Genomic DNA, 24,748 nt, shown 5'->3' on the forward strand with positions numbered 1-24,748 from the left:
CATTAACTATTTCAACCCATTATTCTTTGGGTGTGTGTGTGTGTGTGTGTGTGTGTGTGTGTGTGTGTGTGTGTGTGTACACATGAACCTGTGATGATGGCAGAGTTCCTTCATTTTCCCACAGTTCCCAGTTTCTTCATTTTGTGGCTCACTGAAATGACATAAAATAAGACAGATGTAATCAGTTAGTGCAAAAGCAACAGGGAAACTTGCTTTATTAATCTTCAACACAGGTATGACCTTTCCATGGAGGACGAGCTGGATCCTCCTGTGGCCAGACGCATCCTACCTGTGGCCTGAGAACTCTTTCCTTGTGCAGTTTCATGTGAATGAAACCTGTGAGTGGTTCATTTGACATGATGACTCTGAGCCATGTTCTGAGTGGTTGTTGTTTTGATGTTGTTTTCAAAGGTCTTAACTGACCGAAAATAATTAATGTTAATGTTTTGGCTGTGTTGAGGCTTTAGATAAATGTTCATATGAAAGGTTATTAGCAATAACATATGTGTAATGTTAGGTTACCTTTGACTTTACCACAGGTGGTACATCATCTGCCAGCTCACTCGGTTGGCTGCTTGAGATCTGCCAGTTTCACGTCGGTGGAGGATCGGGGTAGTACTGGGTGGGAGGGTCTGTGCATTCAATCACCATAAACACACTCACACACACACAGCTGCCAGACAGACACCCAAAGGAGACGTTTTCAACCCCTGACTATTTATACAATCATATATAGAGAACGTTTTCTATTTTTGACTATGAAACCTTTGCTGATGTGCAGACTTCGGTGACCTCATAGCTGGTTGTCGGTATCCTAAGTACAGCTCAGTGGCGACGACTTACTCACAGCACAATTAACATGTTTATGTGGTTCTAATTCACAGTGATTGTGAGAGTTTTTGTGCAAAATGCACCAGCGTAGTTTGTGTGTTCCGCGGCAGTTAAGAATTGTGAGCGCACTTGAAAATCCTCCAGCACAAAACAAATAGTCAGTCCTACAGAAGAGGCCTTCACTAGTGCCACCATGCTGGCTCACCTGTTGCCCGGTGCTCCCGTTGTGTTGACCCCAGGTAGAATATGTTGTGTTTGAGAAGCTGGTCAACGGTGTCTGGCAACGACTCCTTGTTTCCAGTCAACAGCTTCATCCCAGCAAGCAGCACATTCCACCGAGAGCTTCTCACCCTGTATTTATTGATCCGCCATTTCCGTTTCCTGCTGAAGGCTGGTCTGTTCATAGTGTTGGTGTATCACACACTGTAGATTTTTACCATGGCTCAGGTGTCCAAACCTTGGTCCACCAGGCAGCAGTTCATCCGTCACTTGTCAGGAAGGGACACCCCCCTCCCCTGTGTCTGGCTCACTGCCTCTCTCTCAACATCGCTGGTGTTGTCTACCTGTGCACTGGCTATGTACGCATGGCTGCAGACAAGGCCTCAGACACTGATGTCCAGGCATCCTGTACGGCAACCTTGCTCTATGATGTATCTACAGTACGTCACAGCCACGCCGGTGGTGCCTCTGTGTTCATGATGACAGTTTTCGATGCTGTCCATGGCCTCTCACATGCTGGCCTCTCACATGCTGCCCTTGCAGCATCTAGTTGCAGCTATATCACTGGGATGTAATACACAGTCACAGTCAAGACTTAAACATCAGGGTGACCTGTGGTAACTTGGCATCAGAAACCTGTGGCACAACTTTATTGTTTCGTATTGGCCTCAGCTTTGAAGAATGGTCTGGTGGGCAGAGCTTGCTGGATTCGAGTTCGACCGCCTGCGGATCATGGAGAGAAACACCAAGGGCACCCATAGTATCCAGTCTCACACGGTCTGAGAAGGGGATGAGAAGGGGACGATACGATCCCTTCTTTGAACAGACATCTGCTTTATTTCTTGCCTGAAATTGGTCCATGTTGAGGGTTAACGGCTTCGGCAAGCTTACCGCCCATTCCGGTTTCTGCTTGTATCTTTGCTCCAATTTGGCAACTCCACTCTGTTTCTTGGGTTGGGGTTTTGAGTAATTGGTATCCAGTATCTTATACTGTGGAGTGATGTGTTGAGGCAGGGAGGAAGGATCAAGCTTTTGTATGGGTTGCTCTTTAGGTAGACGCAATGACACAGTTGATTTCCTGTCACTCTCTGCCGCCAGTCTGCTCAGTGTTCTGCTTGAACTGGGTAGAGACATTGAACATTTTTCTAGCACACCTTTAGGAGGTAAACGACTCTGAGGTAGTTTAGCACTTTTCACAGGGGGGAGAGGACACAGAAGTCTGTTGCTCTTGTCATCTCTGGACTTTCTTGTACTTTTTTCCTTTTCAGACTGTTTTGGAGTACTTTGTGGGTGGGCTTGTGTCTCTGATTGTCCAGCTTTTTCTGCTGAACTGGACAGGGGCAGTGTTAGTACGCTTCGACTCTGAGGTTTTTTCTTTGGATCACTTTTTGGCAGGGGGGGCACTCTGTAGGTTTTGTCTTCAGGTTTGCTGGGACTTTTTTCCTTTTCAGATTGCTTCAGAGAACTGCTTGCACCGGACATCACAGTTAGTCGGCCATTTGCGTCCCCCTGTAAGACACAAATTGGGGTTGATTTGAGTTTGAGATGCAGACCCTCTTACAACTTTTGACTTTTTAAATCATTCAACCAAACCCATTGATTTAAACAATACAAAAATGCCCACAGAAGAACAAAGCATCCTTCTCTGACTGGGTTTAAGTGCTTAACAAATTTTCGACCAAAATGCCAGATAGAATCTTACAATACTGAGGTCATGACAGGCAGAACGGCAAATACAAAGACACATCTTAGTTCAGTATCAATGAGGGAATGATGAAAATCAATTAGCATTATAACCTTTTTGTAGGTGGGGGGGAAAGTGGTTTGGATTGGTGTAGCATGTTTAACAGGGACACATCCCTGAGCCCAGCCTTCAAAATATGAAGGCACAGGCTCTGAGTCTTCTGTCCTGGAGGCTTCCCGTGGTCCATCTCCTTCATCTTGGTAGAGAAACTGCCGTTCCACAAACTGAACCAGGTGGTTTCCGGCCCAGGAAGCAGAGTAAGATTCTAGCTTTAGAAGAAAATGACAGGGAACAATGTAGATGTTACAATGACAATGTGCAAAACTGAAATAAAGTTAAAAAAAAATTGCATATTCAATTTTACCTGTTTCTTGATGTCTGCTTTCACACAGCCCTCCGTGACGCAACCCAACAGCTCATCCATGATCATGCCCACTGTTTCCTCTGTATCCTCCTGTGTCAACATGTGCCTCCATTGGGTGCTGGAAAGGCAACATTGTGCAAGCTCTTCCTCAGTCAGGTCTTCTGTGGCCTCTTGGTCCATGTATTCAGAGACTGGCGGTGAAACACAGTTATAAAGAAATATGAAATATAAATAAGGGGTTTAACATGTCCACTGAGTTATAGTTGACAAATTTAACACAAAGCAACCAACCTTTAAACCAAGAGATACAGAAACACTTAGTAACCGGAAGTGAATGGTGCCCAGTCAAAAGAACAGACACAGGGCAGCCATGATATCAAAATACAGAAACAATGACACTATATATGTCTTACCTTTGGTGACTGATGACTGAAAAAGACAATAAAATGTAGTTTAATATAGCTTAGCATTGCTCAATCTATATTAAATCAATCTCTGCAGCTATGAGGTCACTGAGGTCAGCACCTTGCTAATGATATCATCGTGAAAAATAAAAGACTGTATAAATAGGCAGGGGGAGAGATTCTCAGGCAGTGCGATGTGTCACACATGGCCACAGGAGGATCCAGCTCACCCTCCACAGAAAGGTCATACATGTTTTGAAGATGAATAAACCAAGATTTCTCTGTTCCTGTTGCACTAACTAAACTGTTTGTCTGTATCTTTCTCATTTTATGTAATTTCAGTGAGCCACAAAGTGAATAAGTGGAGGGAAAGGCCAAGGGAAATGTTCAATCAACACAGGTTTGTGTGCACTCATACACACACATAGAGAATAATGGGTTATAATAGACTAGAGCCCTTCAGGCACTTTCCTCTTTGGCATACACAGAGAATTATAGCAGCTCCATATAAACAATGTTGTTGTTTATGCCCTCCTAATCACCTTTAATGACAAGGTCCATGCTGCTGGCTTTCTTTCCCCTGGATCAGGCTGCGGTATGGCTGCTGTGAGCGAGCAGAAACTGAGGAAGGTGGATGCCGTCTCACTCGTTCTCTTGACCCCTGACCTTTGTTCATGGTTACTGCAAAGAACAGCCTGACAGGGAACTGCTCCTTGACAAAGGCAAAGGGAGGCTCATCATTTCTGTCATGGTGAGGAATCTTTGGAAGGGAGATGCTTTGACCCCTGTTTGTCCCTACGGCAATCTTGCACTCAATCACTTGATAGTTCAATCAGCTGCTTGCAGGTTCCTAAGCAATATGAGCCTGCAAGTAGATGCTGGTCGATTTTCATTTTATGGTCACGTATTCCAGAGGGTGTCGGTGAGTTAAGGAACACGACATCCTTGTGATTGTCTTCTAGAACTAAAGACAGAAAAGTAGACAGTATCCTCTCTGGGGAACACAGCCAAGCACATGCTGTTAATGTCTCTAATATCCTTGTTCAGAGGAGCGAATACAGAGCTATTGTCACCAGATCCATTCTGGAGGTCAACCAGAGTCTTCAGATCCTTCACCAAGTAATTTGAAAGAATCTGGACCTGGACTTCTTTCCCCCCCATGTTTAATTTTACCCTCCAGCAAATCAAAGCGATAGCTAGAGAGCTCCTTTGCAGCCTTGTCAGTCCTCGTGTTCACCTTCAGCTTATGTTCCTGCATGAGAGGATAGAGAGGTGACATCTGGATTCAAGCTATAACATGTATAATATAGACCTCATGCATAGCAGCAATCCACTCTCCATCAACCTTCCAGCAAGCCCATGGCCTGAGCTGTCTCTTTGAAAGTCTTATAGTTTTTGCCCTCCTCGTAGCTCTGTGGACCCCTGATATGAGCCAATAGCACCTTCAAATAGAACCTCTCTCCCTGGACAACTGACACATTGCAAATCCTTCCTTTTTTCTGGGGAATCTGTCCGTCCTCTGGCTGCTTATTCCACCTGTATGTACAGAGCCTTGCCTCAGGGTCGCTAATATCACTCACGATGTCATACTCCCACTACTATAATTGTTACATCGTTCATGATGTAGTCAGAGTTGACATGATTTCACACTCCCACTACTTTAATTGTGACGTCATTCAGGGTGGTTCCATTCATGTCCCAGCTACTACAATTTAGTGGCAAGACAAATAAAAAATGAAACTGCTACTTTCATGTAAATGAAATGAAGAGCAACTTATGCTAAAGCCCTGAACCACAGTTTTTGCCAAGTTTGAAGGCGTTTGGATGAATGGTGCTCATTGCAACACAAACATACACACATACACAGTGCACACTCCAAATATAGTAGTAGGTAAGATAAGTCATGGGTGTATGTGTGGTTTACAGTTAATGCCCAAGGATTAGAGGATTTAATGGGTTTTGCAGTTTGCAGAGTTTTACGTTGTACAATTATGTGATAAAAACATTTGCCTACAAAAAGCTAATGGAATGTGTTTGTTGGTGTAATTTTGATGTAATCAAGTTTGGAGTTCTTTAAATGTCTTTACATACTCTTTAAATCATCCAGAAATCGTCTGGAAATGCAGTCAATAACCCTCAATTCCAAAATGTATCCGTGAATCCAGAGAAAAGGACATAGACGGAAATAAGTGAACAACATTTTATATTTTATTAGCTTACATGTATTAGATGAATTGACAATGTACAGTAACTGGAATAAAAAATTGTATGGAATAAAAAAATGAATGCGTTACAAAAAATACATGATCGTCTTTGACAACTTTGCTGATTGTGTTTTTACAACTGATCTGTTTTTCCATCCTTGACACAGCTCTTTATAATTGGAGTATATTACATAGTCACACTTCTAAGAATGAAACATGGGTGTGACCTGAGGTGACCTAAGACCAGAAACCTGAGGCACACCTGCATCGTTTTGTATTGGCCTCAGCCTTGTCGACTGGACCGGTGGACAGAGTTTGTTAGGATCAAATTGGATCGCCTGGGAGTCATGGAGAGAAACACCAGGGGCCAAATGCACTGTGTCCAGTCTGACAGAGTCTGAGAAGGGGACGATCCCTTCCCTTCTATGCCCAGAAGGAGACAACAACAGCTTTGGTGAGTTTACTGTCAATCCCGTTTTTTGCTTGTTGTTTCTTTGCTGCGGCTTGGCAAACCCATTCAGTCTCTTGGCTAAGAGTTTGGAGTAAGTGGTTTCCAGTATCTCATACTGTGGTGTGACGTTGTATCGAGGCAGAGAGGAAGGATCAAGCTTTTGTATGGGTTGCTCTTTACGTCGATACAATGGCACAGCTGATGTCGTGTTCTTAGCCTTTGCCTCCTGTCTGCCCAGTGTTTTGCTTGAACTGGGAAGGGACACTGAACATTTTTCTACCACTCCTTTGGGAGGTACACGACTCTGAGGTTTCTTTTGAGCACTTTTCAGAGGGGGGAGAGGACACAGATGTCTGTTGCTCTGGTCGCCTCCGGGTACTCTGGGACTTGTTTCCTTTTCAGATTGTTTTAGAGTGCTGCTTGCATGGGCCAGGTGTCCAGGTTCTTCTGCTGAACTGGACAGGGGCAGTGTTAGTTCTCTTTGACTCTGAGGTTTTGTCTTTGGATCCCTTTTTGGTAGGGGGGGCCCTCTGTAGTTCTTGTTGTCTCCAGGTTTGCTGGGGCTTTTTTCTTTTTCAGATTGCTTCGGAGAGCTGCTTTCACGGGTCATCACAGTTAGTCGGCCATTCGGAGTCACCTGTAAGACACAAATTATGGTTGATGGATTTTAAAACGGCAGAGCTGCAAATGCAAAGACACATCAATACAAGCTCTTAGTGCAACATGACAAAGGAAATGTGCATTGTAACCTCTCTGTAGGTGGAAGGACAAGTGGTTGAGGTTGGGGTAGCGTTTGCAACAGGGACACATCCCTGAGCCCAGGCATCAAGAGTTGCTGCTGCAGGCTCTGAGTCTTCTGTCCCGGAGGCCTCCTGTGGTCCATCTCCTTCATCTTGGTAGATAAACTGCCATTCCAGAAGATGAAACAGGTAGTTTCTTGCCCAGGAAGCAGAGTAAGGTACTAGCTTTAGACACACAAGGACAGGGAACAATGTTGGTGTGTAAAACCGGATTATCCACTTAATTTCACACACTGAAATAAAGTTTAAATAATACACATATACAAATACCATTGTACCTGTCTCTTGACGTCATCCTTCAAACAGCCCTCCATGACAGCAGCCCACACCTCGGCCATGATTTCTCCCACCGTTTCTTCTGTATCGTCCTGTATCAACATGTTCCTCCATTGGGCTTGACTAATGCAACCTGGGACAAATACTTCCACACCCTTCCCCTGTGTTGTCCCTTGGGGGTAGTTCATCTGTTCAGGGTCTGGTGGTAAAACACAAATATAAAGAAATATAAGTGACAGAAAAAGGCGTAAGTGTTGTGGCAATTCGGGGTTTGACATGTCCACTGAGTTATAACTGGAGAGTTTAACAATACGCATAAGCGTGGAACAAGAACTCTGTACCATGTCCGTTTCTAACTAGTCAGCGACCCCTGGTGGTTGTTATCAAACATGTATATTTTCAGTGGTGAACTTTGCCCAAACATTTGCGTTAATTTTTCTCACACGTGTTCCGACAATACCCTCAGTGTATCTTGAGTACTCCTTTACCCATTGTAATTCTTTAACTAACATATACAGAAACACGTTATGGAGTAAAGGGGAGCGACAGGTGGCGAGTCATACGAACAGACACAGAGCAGCCATGACATCACACTACAGAAACACTCACACTCTATATGTCTTACCTTTGCTGACCAATCCCTGCAAATAGGAAAAGGCATCCATAATATAGATTAGCACTGAAGGTCTTAGCTCGTCCGCATTTTCTGCTGTGTATACGGGTTACAAGGCAACCGTGTGTGACGTAGTTACGCACGGCCGAGATGCGTCGCCGCTGCTGCCGTCTCTATGGCTGCGGAGGACGCTACTGGAGCTTTGCTAACCATAGCATTGGAAGTGCTCCGTCAGTGTCAATTACATCTTTATTGATCTGTAAATTGTTATGTCAGATAAGGTAAAAGTAAGTAAGTATGTAAACGGTAACTACACTTGGTAGCGTAATGTTAGTTTGATTCGCGCTAAAGTAACCAGCTAGCTTATTGGCTTGATAGCTGGTGTTCGGTAGCTAGTTAGCGCTTAGATTAACTTGGTCTATTCAAAATGACACACAACAACAACAACAACATGTTTGTCTGTGTGCTTTGCTCTCAGATTGACACCTGGGCTCCCGCTGCCGTTTCCTCAAAGTGTTGCTAAAGAGAAGACCGCACGATGTACCACAAGGAAAAGAGCATCCAGATCAAGAACAGCGCCTCTGCTCTGTATAACAACCTGAGCGTGCTGCGCATCGCCCCGCGGAGCCTCACACACTTCACGGTTGTCCACGCCAATGTGGTCAACATGGTGAGCGCGTCCTGGGACGGACTCAGCTACTCGCACCGCCAGCTGCAGTCCAAAGAGCCCAACGTGACCAGCAACTCGCTCATCATGCAGGTGAAGACCACAACTTTACACCAAAACGAGAAGAGATGAGACAGGATTTAGGTGATCATCAGTCCAGCTAACACCAGGAATATAACCTGGTCTCTGTCTGAGAAGTTGAGGCAGTTATATTATTATTGGGGCGGCAGTAGCTCTGTCCATAGGGGAGTCAGCTTGGGGACTGGAGTGTCGCAGGTTCGAGTCCCAGCTGCAGAGTTGCCAGTTAATCTTCAGGGCACTGCCGAGCTGCCTTTGAGCAAGGCACCGAACTCCCAAACTGCTCCAGCGCTGGCCCCTCTGTGTAGTCTGTGTGTGTGTGTGTTGTGATATGTAAGAGGGGCACGCAAGACAAATGTCAGATGATGTGTTTGCATGTGATTTGACCCAATTAAGTTTCTTATTATTATTATTAGATGTTGTGTTTGTGTTGTGACATCCTGTCGGTTGAATAAAAACATCCAGTGTTCTCTCCTCACAGGCAGCTTGGTGTGTTTTACCCTCTCGTGATCTGCTGGTGGTGTCATCACAGAAGGGAATACAGGTGTGTGTGTGTGTGTGTGTGTGTGTGTGTGTGTGTGTGTGTGTGTGTGTGACGGAGAGAGAGTCAGACACAAAGAGTGTGTTTGTCTTACCCTCAACTATGCTGTGTCTCTTGTCTCAGATGTATGAATCTGACGGCTCCATCATGGTGTACTGGCATGCACTTGATATCCCAGAAACACCCACAGGTAAATGTGGTAAACACTTCCTTTAATGCCTCTTTCAGTATATATTTAGAGCATATTGACTGAGCTTTTTCTCTCTCCTGTCAGCTGAGGCCGTGTTCGCCAGAGGGATAGCAGCTGTACAGGAAAAATATATATGTGTGGGTGAGTACTGTGTGTTTCTGTGTTACTTGTGTTTGGAATGATCACACCTACATCTTGAATACATGCTAAAGCTTTTGTCTTTTTGTCTCTTTGACTTTGTAGGCGTGTCGTCCGGTGCGATGCTAGTATTTGATATTCCTAGTAAAGGAAGTAACATCACCCTGTCTGAGGTCCTGGAAGAGCACAAGGAGCCTGTCACAGACATGGCCTCAGAATGCTCTGACAGCATGGTACGGCTGTCATATAGTAGTCATAGTGGTCATCAATAACTGCATCATGTAACGCTTCGAGGAATTACAATCATTTCCATCTCTCACTCAGGAGTGCATCGCTGACCTGGTGAGTGCAGATGATGGTGGCAACCTCTGCGTGTGGAAGTCTGGGGAGGAATTTCATCTGCTCAACAAGATCCCTGGCTTTGAGTGAGGAGTTAATGCCATTGTGTTATAGCGAAGTCATTTTGGGTCCACCAGTGTACAGAGAAAGAATGTATAGTCAGTCTGTCTTTATTATTATGTATTGATGGCCCGTTGCGTCCCTCCTCTCCTCTCCTCTTTGCCCCGCCCCCTACCTATCAGTATGAGCTGCTCCTCTGTCAAGCTGTGGAGAGGCACGATGGTGGCAGGTTATGGCACCGGCCAGATCCGTCTGTATGAGGCCGTGACTGGAATTCTGCACGCTGAGATCAACGCCCACGCACGCTGGATCTATTCATTAGACATCGCTCCTTTGTCTGGATTGGTAAATTGCTCAGAGTTACAGATATACTGTACTTCAGTCTGTTCATTTATCACTCAAGTAGCTCCTTCTGTATTTTTGTGTGCTTTAGCTTCTGTCTGCTGCTGAGGACTCTCTAGTGAGGGTCTGGCACCTGACCATGACCCCAGAGACCAACACTGTGGAGGTAAGCAATGGTTCTGCTGAAACGTCTTAAAGCATGTTTGCAAGGCTTTCATTGTCAGAGTCCAGAATCTATTAAAAGTCTTTGCTTACCTGACTTTACATATCATCATATAGACCACTTTAAAGTATTTTTCCACATTCCTAGGTTGCCCATTTGTACAATGAGTGTGTGACGGACACACAGATCTGCGGGGCCAAGTTCTGTGATGGAGAAGGCTGTGCCTTCGCAGTGACAGGCTATGACCTGAGTGAGATCGTCCGCTACACACAAACGTAGGACATTGACTGGTGAATTTTTATTAATTAATTTAGGGTCAAGCTCAAACTCTGCAAGGATACAGGCATTTTTAGCACCGTCTTCTTTTAGAGAAATGCTGTTTTGTGCCCGATCTGTTACTGTGATTACAGGTTAGATAATTCAATAAGCATTCTGTTCTATATTTGAAACTAAATCATGTTTTGGTTCATTACTGAAGTAAGATGGTTAAAAAAAAAGAAAGAAATGAACATTGAATGTTATTTCCATACTTTCTTTTTGTTGTTGAAGAACTGTTTCAGTACAAAGGCAGCAAATGATGTGTGGCAGAGTCATTTTGAAGTTGCCACATTGCTTTTGTGTTGTGTAGAGTTGATTGTTCATTAGTGAGACTGGCAGACACACACACACTATCCTGTGTATTAAGTCTTGTTAACATGTCTGAATAGTGTATTTTTCTGAGTGGAACAATAAAAGAGTGTATACTTGAATATTCTATATACAGATGTTTACATATATGTGAATGTAGCTTTTAAAGAGTAATAAAGCATTCCTTTATTCATACTACCATGGCCGTTGTTTCATACAGCTGTACCAAGAAAGCGCGACAGGTTGGAGATGTTCACTTCTCAGTTTTACCACTAGATGGCGTTATTGCTGAGTTATTTCGACCAGATGCTTTGACAGTGACGTGTTACCATTTGCAGGAAAGGTTGACCTGAGGGCAGATTATTCCAGATGTGCCACATTGTGACAGAATGATAAGTGACAGGAAATTTGGCCAATTGACAGAGGAAGATGATAAACAACTTCTTTCATTGTATTGTCTTCTTCTGCCTCGTCCTCAGTTGCATACACAAACACAGATATGTGCAAACATTTATTTTTAGTCACTCCATGTCATGTCACATCGTGTCTATGATTTATGAGTTGCCATTGCTTTTGTGTATGCCTTTTTCATGGTTAACAATCGTTTTCATTTGTCACTGCTTATATTTAGTCCCATTATACCTCTACAATTATTTTATTGATTACTTGCATTTGAATTACAGGAGACGTTAAAAAACACCCAAAAGTTTTATGCCATTTTCTGCGGAGAAGAGCCTGTTTGGTTGATATCAGACCCCTGGGTATCGCTGCAATCCAACCTATAGATACTAAGAGATAAGAAGAATCAGGTCAGTGGGGATTTGTGTGTTTGTCTTGGGCTCTGTGTGTGTTCCTGTCTTTTCTGGTTTGCAGTCAACACTGGTCACATAACATCAGCTGACAAAGCTGTTTTGACACCACATTTGGCAAGTAGGTTATGTTAATTAAATTTGGTATGTACAAACCAAATGGTAATGTCAGTGCTAATGACCAGGCCAGAAATAAGCATGGACATTCATTACATAGTGTCAAAAGTTGGGGTTTAGGGTGGTGCAATACAGTGGCTGAAGAGGTGCAGGGAGATCAGTATGAGGATCCAAATGACATGGACACTGATTACACAACCACTAACTGGAAGAGAGGGGCATGGGGTGGGGGGGGCCTCGACAAAACAGATTTCAAGTAAACAAGAGTGAGGGAGCTGAGGAGACATAGAGCAGAGCACAGAGCTTGTTTAAAAGATGGCTGAGAGGAGGAATGACATCACTATCCTGAGAAAAACACACAGAGACAAACAACAGCACTCTTTTATTGCTTGTTAAATCTGTCAATAGAGCCGTACGATGTTCCAGTCCAGGACACAGCCGCAGGGCCACTCATGCTGTGTACTGCTGCAATACTTATCAATAGTTGGCTCTTCGGTGTTACTCACAGCTGAGCACACAATGTTAGGGGAGGGGGGGGAGAAAAGAACCTCAACACGAACAGTTCTCAGCTACGGATGTGAGTCGGTGTCTCTATGTGCCAAATAATGATGAGATTTCAGCAGCATTTTGAAATCTTTTATTAATGAGAGTCCACGTGTCGTTCAGTAAAATCACAGAAACACACTGACCAAAGTATGAAGGAGATTTAGTCAGTGAGTGATTGATATGCCAGGTTTGGATCCAGATTTAGCAGCTATTATACAACTATTACAAGTCACAGTCTGACATAGTGATCAACAAATACAATTAACCAACAATACAAGCTCTGCCGGTGCACAACTCAAATTGTGAATAGGTATCGACCAAGCCCATTTTTTTAAACAAGCAAAATGCAACAATACAGGTTCAACCATCAACTATTCAACTATAACAAGGAGCAACGTCTGTGTATTTTGTATTGTGAAGGTGCGTGTTTGTTTTGTTCAGGTGAAGATGGAACAATTTATCCCACGTCTATCCATTCTGGTGGCAGCTGACTGGGTCTGTGTCGTTAAGCCTGCTGGGATAGAACCTCACCAGGGGGGATGAAGAGCCCAAAGCCCCTTCAGCCTGCTGCCACAGACAGCCCAGCTCTCTGACGAAGGAACCGGGAAACCGGCTCCTGCAGACACGCTGTATAAATAGATCTTTCATTCAAACACACACAAAACTGACAGACCTGAAAGGCTGCAACTGCTGACTGACAGCAGCAGCAGATAGGAAAATATAGTACTAAGGCACACAAACCCAAATGAGAAAACTCAAACTGGGTCAAATATAATTTGCAATGCCTTCAGTGTTTGTGTTGCCTTTATTTTAGTGTACTGTGTAAATGTGTAGTTTCACATGGCGGTGACAGGGTGGTGGCCTGTCCTGGTAAATAACATGTAGAGAAACAAGTTTGGATGTAAAAGTCATCCTTCACATGACTAGATGGCTCTCAGGTGAGTCTTGTGGTTTTTGAATGCGTCTAGAACAACAAGTCTTTGTCTGTTTGTTTGAAGGATTGGTCAACAATTCATCAAACACCTTGAGTGATTCAAAGGTGGGAAAACCTCATAGGCGTATTCATCCCATTATGGAATTATTATATATTCTAAAATGATAGCAATGTTTAACCCTGCAACCTAGCAGAAGCAAGGTCCTCAGAACTTTCAAAAGTAAGTGGAATGGGTCAAATGAAGATAAAGTTCACCATGGACGCATCAGAGCAATTAAGGCAATATTATTAGAGTAAGACCTTAGCAGAGGTATGAGCTATAATGAGTAACCTTTAATGTGACTTTTAATAGTACTTTTAAGCAACATAAAAAAGCTGTTTAAGTTGGCACATCGATGCTGTGTTCATTTGAATTTGGTGGATCCTGTTAGAGTTAATGATGACACATTATGTATCAGAAAGACAAGACAGTATTTTATACATATTTACGTTTTTAGGTCATCATTGGAGGAGATACAGTGAGAAAAAGGTGTGTGAAACTGATATGATATTGTTTAACGTGTTTAGCTGCAGGCGTTTCATGGCTGTGACTGATCCTTTTCATTACTAATTGGATTATAATCAAACCAAACCCATCCACCTCCGCAGCCACATTTCCTGTCCATCAGGATGCTGTTCCAAGGAAAGCAACACACAGAGACAGCACACACACACACATAGCACAAACCCACCCACTGGTCTCCACACCTTGTTTGAATGACATTAACCAACCATGAAGACGCAGACCGAAGCCTCAGAGATTCTAGATAACAGATTCCAGATAATGTAACAAACTGTGTTGAGTTGTGTTCAATCGAAAAGAGTCTGCTAAGACTTGACATGCCATTCATCTAAGTGTTTCACAACAATTTTAGGTTTATCGCATCGCAGGATTTGAGAATCCAGAAACATTTGAATGAAACGCAAACATGCAAAAGCAGGGAATCAGAGTGGTTCATCCATAAAGTTTCTATCAAGGTACTGATGAAATCTACTGCCACCGACTGACCAAAGAGAAGCTCTCTCTACATTACTGCATTTCATTGGCTTGTACCTGTACTTGTTTATTGACAATAAAATTGAATCTAATCTAATCTAATCTGGACACTACTTTGCTTCCTCAGGTTGATGTTCTGTGTTATGATCTTCAACCAGGTTGATGCTACAAAGCCAGAAACTCACTATCCTCACTATCCTCACCAGACCGGGACAGAAGGATCTACATAGAGAGGAGAAGGGGGCCATCCTGGAGCACAGGTAAGTCGTCTCTTCTGCTGAAAGGAAGTGAAATCCAGGTTGATGTGCGATGACAGTTTGTTCAGCAGGCACAGGGAGTGCGTGGTCATCCATCCTAAATGCTTGGACACATTTCAGAGCAGCGTGAGAGGGAAAGCTCATAGCGTGTATGTATGCCTGCACAGACATATTTGTTTGATGTCACAGCATTCGTTCGCTCATTAACTGGACTCCCCATCCTCTCACGCACTCATGCACGCACTCATGCATATCCCCCAGTAACGTCATTTACAAGGCTTGGGCAGGGCAATGGGACTTAAGTGCATTACATTAGAATAAAGCAAACACGATCAGACCCTGCCATCTGCACTGGGATGGCATGGTTGCCTAGCGCTGGGCCTTGTCCTTGTCTGACGTTGATATGCTGAAGTGTGTGTGTGTGTGTGTGTGTGTGTGTGTGTGTGTGTGTGTGTGTGTGTGTGTGTGTGTGTGTGTGCATGTATGTGTTTGTGCTTTGAGCTCATGTGTACAGATGCCACCAATAAGTAAATTCTTCCCTAAAACATGACTGTGTGTGATATGTGTTTAGTCCAGGCTTAGTTTTTGGAAATTATCTTAAAGCTGCATTGGTTGGTTGGTCAGAGTCATTGAGAGCTAACCAGAAAACCAAAATAGTCAAGAGTTGTGTTTTCAGAGTCTGTAGGTTTAGGACTACTAACCATTTTTAATATTTCTTATTATTTGGGAATATTAATATCTACATGTCATTCAATGCTGGCTTTAAAATGACTGGGGCAATCTCAATTTTAATATTGGACCTAATACAGTATAATACAATAGCATAGAACAGACTCTCCAATCTGATGACGGTTTGGTGGTTTATCAACAGATGAAAAATCTTAGTTTGCATTTAATTCACACAGATTGCTCACACATAAACATCCCTCTCATTACCTCTAGTTTGCGGCGTGTGGGTGAGAGTTATTGAGTCTCAGAATAGAGTCAACGTAATAATAACAGCAATATCCTGGCAACCCCTTATCATTGTGCTCCATCAGTGAGGCTGCTAATAGGGTTAATATGAGAGAGACGAATGCACGTCTTCAGGGTGCAACCTGCAAACAAGATACATAAACACTTCCATCAAACATGGGGGATGTGGCACGGGACCTCTGCAGTAGATGTGTATTCAGATTTGTTTTTGAGACTGAATTCAGAATTCGTAGCTTTGGATATTAACCCAGGCAAAGAAAACAGATGTGATAGAAATTGTCCTCTTTTATCATTTCTGTCTCTGTCAAAGAAGCATCATGTTAGGTTAGTACAAAATCTAGGCAAAGGCTTCACTTCATTTCAGTTTGTGTGTGTGTGTGTGTGTGTGTGTGTGTGTGTGTGTGTGTGTGTGTGTGTGTGTGTGTGTGTGTGTGTGTGTGTGTGTGTGTTAGAGAATTATTGAATTGTCTTATAGAATCAGAAAAGGAACTTACAGATTTCCGTGTTAAACATCGTGCTGATAAAGGGCTCGCTGGTTCCTGAGTGGGGTCATGTTATGTGTCGTCTCTAACCTTTAGACTTACATCAATAATGCAATATCCCTACTCTATTAATATTGCAAAATTGATTATATAGATTGCAAATGGTGTAGTTTATAATGTGTTAGTAGGTAAAGCTCCTGTGGTTTAAGTGTGCTATCAGGAAAGGAGGGTTGGAGTGGTGACCTGATGGCCTTTGTCTACCTAACACATGCTCCAGCTGTGCCGTCACTCAGCATGCACCATAAATACAAACACACACAACCATATACTTGTGAGCATGCCAACAAGTGCACTAACACACTTGGGCGGCTAGTTTGACATGGATCAGTGTGTCCAGCAACCCTGTTTGTGTTTGTTCTTCAAACACAAACTTATCTCATGTTACCGCTCTCTTTGTGTCGCTGTTTTAAGCTGACAGCGTGTGACTTTGATCAGTTAACACCGGCAAGTGTACACTTACAAACTAACATCTTCGCCTTTTTTGGAAGAATGTTTTGAATTCCGCCAGAAGCCTCAAGGTCGTTCCAAACACATAAAGCAGATCCTACATTTCCCTTTGACCCAGTCAGTTTATTATTGGGAATTAGTCTTTTGCTTTGGTCATGAATTTGGTGATTCACGCAGGCCAATAATGTTTGTCTCACTGCTATGCTACAAGCTGCCTTTGTGTCAAAGTGGTATACACTTCAACTTTACTTAAATCACTACATCCCAACTACTCATCTTCACATCTTCATCGTCACACAGAGCGCGCACACACGGCGGGAAAGCGTGTGAAGCATTTGCATTTGCTTCAGACTGCCGTGTGAACCTTTGCACTCTGCGTCATTTGCCTGTTCACAAACTGTGTTTGACTGACCTAAGCTGTGGCTACAGTAAGCAAACTGTTGCATACCAGATAGAATAAATGAGCTCAGCTCGTCCCAGGCTTGATAATGCTGCTCCTGCAGTCAGAGAGGAAGAGAGGACAGTTTATTGTATGTGAAAGAGATACAAGAGATATTTGTTCAACTCATGAACTTCATAGAATTATGATGTGGATTCAGTGAAACAGGAAGAAGAAGAAGAAGAAGGATTATTGCTTTTATGAACATTAAAACCCACAAGCAGGAACCTTTTCTTTCACATAGAACCCCTAAAAACCACCTGATTGGTCAGAGGACACAGCACCCTGCTCACTACACAGTGTTTTAGTCTTGTATTGTTACCTGTCACCTCCACCCATCTGGCCTCCTGCCCGCCTGCCAGGACACAGACACAAATGATATGAGCACAAACACAAAGTGGTAAATGGAGCAGAAATGCAAACACTGCAATCTGCCCGTTTGTCCTGAGAAAGCTGTCCAACCTTCGCGGAAGTGCGGTGACCTGCATGGCCCTCCATTAGAGCGGATCACTCCCACACCGCATGTCTGTGCGGATGGAGGGAGTGGAGAAGAGAGAGAGAAGTTTGGCTAGGAGAGAGAGTCAGAGGAGAAGAGAGACGTGACTGTCCCCATGCACTTGGAAGCTGAGAAGAAACGTCTGCTCAATCCACACACACACACACACACACACACACACACACACACACACACACACACACACACACACACACACACACACACTACTTAACTCCGTGCCATACATCTTGGTCTTTTCAAAACACACACACACATACATAGTCAACTTGTAGATCTGCCTCTGTTTGATGAGAACATTTTTGAATGAAAGTAACAAAGACTCAACTCACAAATATAACCCCCCCTGGAGAGAACATCACACCTGCTCCTGATCACACCGGAACATCAGAAGTCTCCTAAACGAGAGGTTGGGTGAGCGAAAGAGGATAAACGGATGCATAGAGACAGAGAGAGAGAAAAAGAGAGATCAGAGTTTGTCTGGAAAACATTATCAGTGGATGTCAGGGCAGAGGTAGCTATGCTCATCCCTGTTTCCATGGTGACCCCCAATGCAGTGACGCCGGTAAGGAGCGCTGCGGCCGCGCTGACATGAGTTGCACGTGCCAGTGCCCAGCTGACAGCGCAGCGCATACGCCAACAGCTATTCATAGCATCTCAGTGACGTCCAGCAGGGACACATACAGCCTGGTGTGTGAGCCAAGAAACACCAAACTGGGTGAACGCCAGGCCAGGAGCGGAAGGCGCCTCCCCCCCCCCCCCCCCCCCCCCCTTCCCCCGAAGAGAAGAGAAGGATTGATACAGAAGGAGAGATGTATAGAGGTGCAGGATGGGGGTCATGTTGCATGTCCCTCTGATCTGGGCTCAGACTGACAGGGTGACACCTCGCCCTTCAGTGGCCTATAGAGACGCATGAGTCCTCTGAGTGACAAGCGTGTGAACAACAAAATAAGAACACGTACACACAAACTGGATGGAGTCTCTCAGAAATACACAACATGCCCATAACTAGTTTAAGTCCTCGATGCTCGTCTACAAAGCAGAGTATGGCACCCACCTATCTGAAGTCACTCATTTAGGTTTATGCTCGCTCACTCAATGAACGTTGCCTGGCACAACTCCTTTGTGGTCCCTAGAGCAGGAATGAGTTACCAAATTCCATTCGATTCCACTGAGAATGTCTCAAGGTCCCACCTCTTTGGCGAACACCTTCTTTCACAAATCAGTGATTGTGCTAAATGGGCAGACCTTAAGAATTGTGCTGAGCTGGGCTCTATACTTAGCCAAGTTCTATTCACACATCACTGCCCATAATGTAGTACAGTTGGCGAGAGGGCTGGAAATACCAACTCAGTGCCTTTGTAAGCGATTGTTCAAGCTCAATTGTTACTTCTATAACAAAGCTTTGTCTGGGGGATCAGCGAGAAGAATGACGGAGGCACCGAGGCAAAAGAGGAGCCCATTGTGGTCCAAGATACATGTCATTGTGGTCATTCAATGGATGGTGTTAAAGGCTATTGTGCCCCCTGATCTGCCACTGTGGAGGTAGAGTAGCTGAGTGAAATCGATCCAAGCAGGACAAAGATAACCTCTTTTTGTGCGTATGTGTGTGAGCTTACGACTTTTGTCATTTGTGTTATGTGTGTACGTGAGCATCTGCTTGTGTTCGGGAGGCAGCTCACTGACCACCTGCGTTTGTGACAGAAATTCAGCCTACGAGGGCCTTTCACACACCTTGAATCAGCAGTTTGCACCAAAAAACCCCAGCGGTTGACCTGACAGTGGGGTGAACCATGTGGACACACCCATTATGTCCCCGTTGTGTCCATGTGGCTGCATCAATTGTGCTACAGCAGAGGCCTTTGGCAATGGAAAGTGCTGTACAAGACACTTTGAGATAAAGGCTCAACGCACCTGTGTTTGCCATAAAGACAGCAGAAGACAAAGACTCACTGGAGTGAACAACTGGAAAGACAGATTTCCATGTGTCTGCACCAAAAATGATCCCTTATACCAAATGAGAAGGTGGTATTTTGGAAATCTTGGCATGTAGATGAAGATCTGCTAAATCTGCTTGGTGACAACTATGTGTCAATATTGGTGTGTGTGTGTGTGTGTGTGTGTGCGTGTGCGTGCGTGTGCGTGTGTGTGTGTGTGTGCGCGTGCATGCAATATGATGTGTCCCATGCCTTGTGGTCACAGCCTGAGGATGGTTGCGTAGGACTTATGATGCACACTAACTGGGTTGTGAGCAAGCCTGGGCAGGTTTCTCTATTCCCTTCAAGAGACAACGGCTGACTGAGCAAGAATCCCAAAGAATCTTTGAGCGCCAGGGCCTCTTTCACTCTCACAACCCCTCAGCTGCACTCATACCTTCTTTTTTAACTCATTAAAAACACTGCAATTTTAAAGAAATTCTGATCAAGGCCGACTCATTTTGTCTGACCTGCTCATACAAACACATCTGCTTATATCAGTTTGTACATGGCCAAACTGTCATGGCTTGTTATGTGGAACTTTCATTTATTGTAATTTGATAATATCACCATAACAAAATTACAGAAAACCTTGATTGTATCATCAATCTCTTTAATCTTCTTCCCACAAGCCTGTCTGCCTGGCTGTTGTATGTTAACACATTCAAAAAGATAATTCATGATGTCAAATTAAGATGAATTAGATTGTAGAAATGCAAACACAGTATAGATGCCTAAAGGGTAGAGAAGCTGCTTTGTGACTGGACTGATTCTAGTAAAGAGCTTGATAGAAGTAACACATTGCAACACAAAATGCATTTGCTGAAGACAATGTGCTGATTGCAAATGCTGAAAAAGAAAAACATGTGGCAGTGTGGGGTTCAAACATCTATTACATTTGTCCTCTACCTCTGGGTACATTTCACGATTTGGAGAAGTGGACTATAACCTTGAACTGGATCAGTGCGAGATGAGCACAGGATGAGACAGTGTGTAATTTGCGCATAACCTCCTCCCACCAGGCCTCCCAGGCGACCCTTATTTTGGAATTATATTGGTCCCCTAGATCCAGGATGTAGTGATAAATCTCAAAGACAATCTCTCTGAACTTGAGCAGGTCCTCCTACATTAGTTGAGAAGGAGGGGAAGGGAAGTTTTGAAAATAGTTAGAAGCAATGAGTCTGATTTGTAGGTACTGTGTTGTGTTTACAGATTACCATTCGAGTACAAATCAAGGGAACATCATATGCCTTTATGATGCCATACTCAAAAGGAAGAGTCCAAAAGGAGAGAGAGGACAGGTGGTTGTTGTTGACTGGATCTATAGAAATATCTTTTATATTTAAAGTGTTTCCTATATTGGTACCAAATCTTTAAAGTATTGAGAACCACAGGAGAGAGACGTATATTATATAGTTGTATATCTGTGTGTATTGCCCAGTAATAGGATTTTAAACATGTAAAGGTGAAACCTCCGCTGAGCTTACATCTTTGTGGTAGTGATTTGTGGAACATGGAAAATTGGGGAAAATTGGAGTGTGCACAGCAAAATAATTGTTCCGAGACTCACGAGTGGGTGATAGGAGTGTAAACCAACGCTATTACATTACGATCATTTGGCAGACGCTTTTATCCAAAGCGACTTACATTACATTACCACCCTTCGCAGAGAGGGAAGCAATTGAGGGTTCGGTGCCTTGCTCAGGGGCACCTCGGCAGGGGCTTGAACCGGCAACCCTCCGGTTCCCAAGCGGAAGCACTACCCACTGAGCCACTGCCTCCCTATTATCAGCTCGTTTATCGTCACTTCAAAATAAAATCTGCATCAAAAGCATCTGAACAAGTGCTCAGTGACTTTCAATGGATTATTTTAGATTAGAAACCTCCAGTAAACAATTGCATGGAGATAATTGGATATAAAAAAGCTGTTCTGCGGGTTTAGTCCAAAAGCTTACTACTTCAGTTACCAAATCCCCAGACAGCATATACATTCCCCATACGTGACAGATGATGACTAATGCCGTCTAGATGGACAGCATTTGAGCTGAGTAATGACTCTGAACACACTCCCAGCAGGTGGTAAGCCACCACATGCACACAAATAGTAATTAGGTATAGGTTGCCAGATGTATGGATAAATAACAAAGGTTACAAATCCACAAACAATACAGATGCAGAAGTGTGTAATGCAGTACCAACAGGCTCAGTATGTAGACACACCACAGACACATGGTAACCTCCAAAGGGTGGAGTACGCTCCAGTGGCTGTAAGCACCGGCCTGGCTGAAATGTTCTTGAACAACACAGTAAATGTCATACGCACACATGCACACTGTGTGTATTTTGCGTAGTGCCGTATGTTTGTGTACATTTAAAACCAACATGCAATTTACTTTGGTTGACTGGTATATTATAATGCATTAAAGACACACTTAAATGTCCCAACATCAAAATCATAACAACAATAAAACAATTCTACCACAACTAGAAAAACGAGTAGTTATAGATAACAAATAAAAATAAAAGCGATAAATATGAATCCCAGGCTTCATATCAGTGCATATGGGAATATGACTGAGCCAGTCTGTCCACACTGCGCCCTGTCCTCCTGCTGCCTCTCTCTCTCTCTCTGTACTTTATGAATGGATGGCTGGGTGTGGCGATACTGATGAGTGTGACGTCACTGCGCTCGACGACAGACGCTCGCGCAGTGAAGTCATAAGCTAACTGAGAGCGGGAGAGAGACAACGCTGGAGGAAAGGGGAGGAGAGGAGAGAGAGGGACATTCACACACACACACAGTCACACACAAACACTCTCACTCAGGCAGCGGCATCGCCTCACTCCCCCGGCGAGGACTGAAACTTCAGGCGAGGATTGTAGGTGAGCCAGAGCCCAGTTACGCACCGGAGTTTGGATGTACGGGAAGGATGAAGGTGCAGGAGGACAAAAGGCGGAATGACTTTGTTTTTTTCAGGCGTTGTGATTTTTGTTTAATGTTGTTGTAGAACTTGTAACAGACCTGATTGAAATCGCGTAGGGGAAAGAAAAAAATCCTTATTCTAAGACAGAAGAGGCGTAAAAAAAAAAAAAAAAAAAAAACAGCCAACAGAGAGACAAAAAAAAGTGGAGGACCCCCCCACCCACCCACCCACACACATACACACACCAAACCCCTCCCTGCCGGTAGGTGTGACAGACAGAAACAACAAAGGGACGGGGGAGACACACACAACTCGCATCAGGACCACAGACCAAAGCAGACAGATCCCGTCAAGCACAAACAAGAGCGTGTGTGCAGGTATTCGCAACATGCATCAACCTTTTCCCCCTTAACTGCATTCCTGTGTTTGGGCAAGACCACCACCAAAACACACACACACACACACACATACACATACACATACACAAACAGGAGCGCGCAGCCGATAATTTGAGGACGTGTTCGAAGCCAGAACACGCCGCGATCGAGCTCTTTGATGACTCTGTTGTCAACCGCGGAGGAATGAGGAACGCAGCGAAGTGATCCGAGTGTGATTTGTGCCTCATTACAGCCCGAATGGGGAGAAGCGAGAGAGGAGCGCAGCACTGAGAGAGAGAGAGCGACTCAGACAGACACACAGGGAGAGAGAGAGAGACAAGGAGCGGAGAGAGGACAGCGGAGGAGTGAGAGGACAGCGGATTCCAGAGGTGCATGTCTTTGTAAAGGTAAGAGGACAGACACAATAATGGGACTATTATGGAGAAATCGCTGAGAATACCCGCACGGTGTTGATAAGAAGCAGTGATTTGTGCTGCTGTAAGTGTAACAAAGCGCCCCACGCTGCACACGACACGTGGGAAGCGATTTTATAACCACCTAAAAAATCGCTTTGTGTGCACTTTTCCTTCACATATTTCAAGATTTAGGAGTTTTATTTACAAGTTGGAACGATGTCTTTAAACTTGAGCACCGAGCAATTAAAGCATCTTAGACAAAGTATTAGGTTGGGCTGAAGTCTAAATTTGGGAAACACACTCTGTCAGCATAGACATTTAAATGTAGCTTTTAATGATTTGTGTTGTATCTTTAGACGCCAAGTGCTGAAACAGAGGGAAATAAGATGGGTGTGTCACCTCAAGTCTGCCCAGGGAAGCAAATGTGCACAGCAGTGATAAAGCTGCAGACTGCTGAGGGGGCAAAGGGGCACTTTACTGTTTGACGTCAACAGTAAAGTTGTAGTTGTAGTTGTAGTTCAAACAGGCATAATGGCACCGAAACAATCATTGTTTATGTTAAAGAATGCAGCAACAGAAATGTGATATCTATGTGTCTTAAGTCTGCGCGATGATGTAGAAATGAAGTGTTTGTGCTTTCGTCTCTGCTTTTCCCTGTGAGAGGAATGCTGCCTTTGGGCTATAGGTGTTCCACTCCTGCAGCAGCTCGGCCTCTATGTTCCCTGTTTTGAAACCGAAGCTCAAACCGGCGGTTCGTTTGCCGATCTGCGAGCCGGTCTGAGCTCTGCTGCACAAGTCTGAGCTTTTTTCTGTGTGTGTAAGGATACACACATAATGAAATATCCCTCCAGACCACCTGCAGCCTGGATCAGTGCTTCCAGTCAGCTGAGGTGTAGAATAACTCCAGGCTCTCTTTTCCAGGCACTCTAACTGCGGCCACTGTTTATAGAATAGGAGCACTAAAGCACAAAGCTCTGAACTAAACTGGGTGAACGGCCACACACCAGTCAGCCGCCGCACCAAAAATACACTCAACAACGGAATTTCTGCTCTTTTCTTTCTTCCCTTCTTTTCCCCACTCTGTGAGTGGAGAACAGATGGTGGGGGGGTGTGTGTTTGTGTGTGTTGTGGGGTGGGTGACATCAGTTCCTCCGTTCTGTCCCGTCCCGTCCCTCTGTGTTTTTCTATCAGCTGTGGAATTTGAACCATTCTTCCTTTGGGGTGAGGCCCATCCCTCCGTCTGCCCGCCGCTCTAAGGAGGACGTTTGTCTCCAGATGAGGCCCGGGAGTGTGTGTATGTGTGTATCGGTAACTGGGGCTTTCCAGTCGGGGTTGCACACCAAACATTCTTGGCTGCTGGATGGCAGTGTAGTAGTCGGCCAAGTCCA

General features: G+C 44.2%; 3 protein-coding genes across 7 annotated transcripts in view; 2 read left to right on the forward strand and 1 right to left on the reverse strand.

Annotated features, from left to right (window-relative positions):
* Positions 1 to 5,790: 5,790 nt before the first annotated feature.
* Positions 5,791 to 8,059, reverse strand: c20h2orf81 (chromosome 20 C2orf81 homolog). The gene is made up of 4 exons (XM_076159697.1): positions 7,919 to 8,059; positions 7,296 to 7,492; positions 6,967 to 7,182; positions 5,791 to 6,854 (listed from the first exon to the last, which is right to left on the reverse strand). Exons 1-4 carry the CDS (start codon positions 7,956 to 7,958, stop codon positions 5,970 to 5,972), a joined length of 1,338 nt encoding a protein of 445 aa, XP_076015812.1. The 5' UTR covers positions 7,959 to 8,059; the 3' UTR covers positions 5,791 to 5,969.
* A 31-nt stretch (positions 8,060 to 8,090) lies between these two features.
* Positions 8,091 to 11,206, forward strand: wdr54 (WD repeat domain 54). Of its 3 annotated transcripts, none has more exons than XM_076159698.1 (10): positions 8,091 to 8,193; positions 8,385 to 8,666; positions 9,133 to 9,195; positions 9,316 to 9,382; positions 9,467 to 9,523; positions 9,626 to 9,753; positions 9,845 to 9,945; positions 10,102 to 10,264; positions 10,353 to 10,427; positions 10,572 to 11,206. In XM_076159698.1, the coding sequence occupies exons 2-10, from the start codon at positions 8,445 to 8,447 to the stop codon at positions 10,701 to 10,703; spliced, it is 1,008 nt and encodes a 335-aa protein (XP_076015813.1). In that variant the 5' UTR covers positions 8,091 to 8,193; positions 8,385 to 8,444; the 3' UTR covers positions 10,704 to 11,206. The 3 variants fall into 3 exon arrangements, with proteins under 3 accessions (XP_076015813.1, XP_076015815.1, XP_076015814.1); XM_076159700.1 differs by having other exon boundaries at positions 8,101 to 8,187; XM_076159699.1 differs by having other exon boundaries at positions 8,121 to 8,197.
* Positions 11,207 to 22,389: 11,183 nt separating this feature from the next.
* The window catches only part of rhobtb4 (Rho related BTB domain containing 4), a 37,992-nt gene continuing 35,633 nt past the window's right edge, over positions 22,390 to 24,748 (forward strand). Inside the window, exons 1-2 of one of the 3 annotated variants that reach the window (XM_076159719.1) lie at positions 22,390 to 22,526; positions 23,198 to 23,351. The gene's annotated coding sequence lies outside the window, so the exon portion shown is untranslated. Of the gene's footprint in view, positions 22,527 to 22,873; positions 23,352 to 24,748 lie in introns of those variants that run through there. The other 2 variants (XM_076159720.1, XM_076159718.1) reach the window with 2 other exon arrangements.

Source organism: Genypterus blacodes, unplaced genomic scaffold, assembly GCF_046128005.1.
Source record: "Genypterus blacodes isolate CSIRO-AG114 ecotype Tasmania unplaced genomic scaffold, CSIRO-AGI_Gbla_v1 ptg000099l_1, whole genome shotgun sequence".
Taxonomy (NCBI): Eukaryota; Metazoa; Chordata; class Actinopteri; order Ophidiiformes; family Ophidiidae; genus Genypterus; species Genypterus blacodes.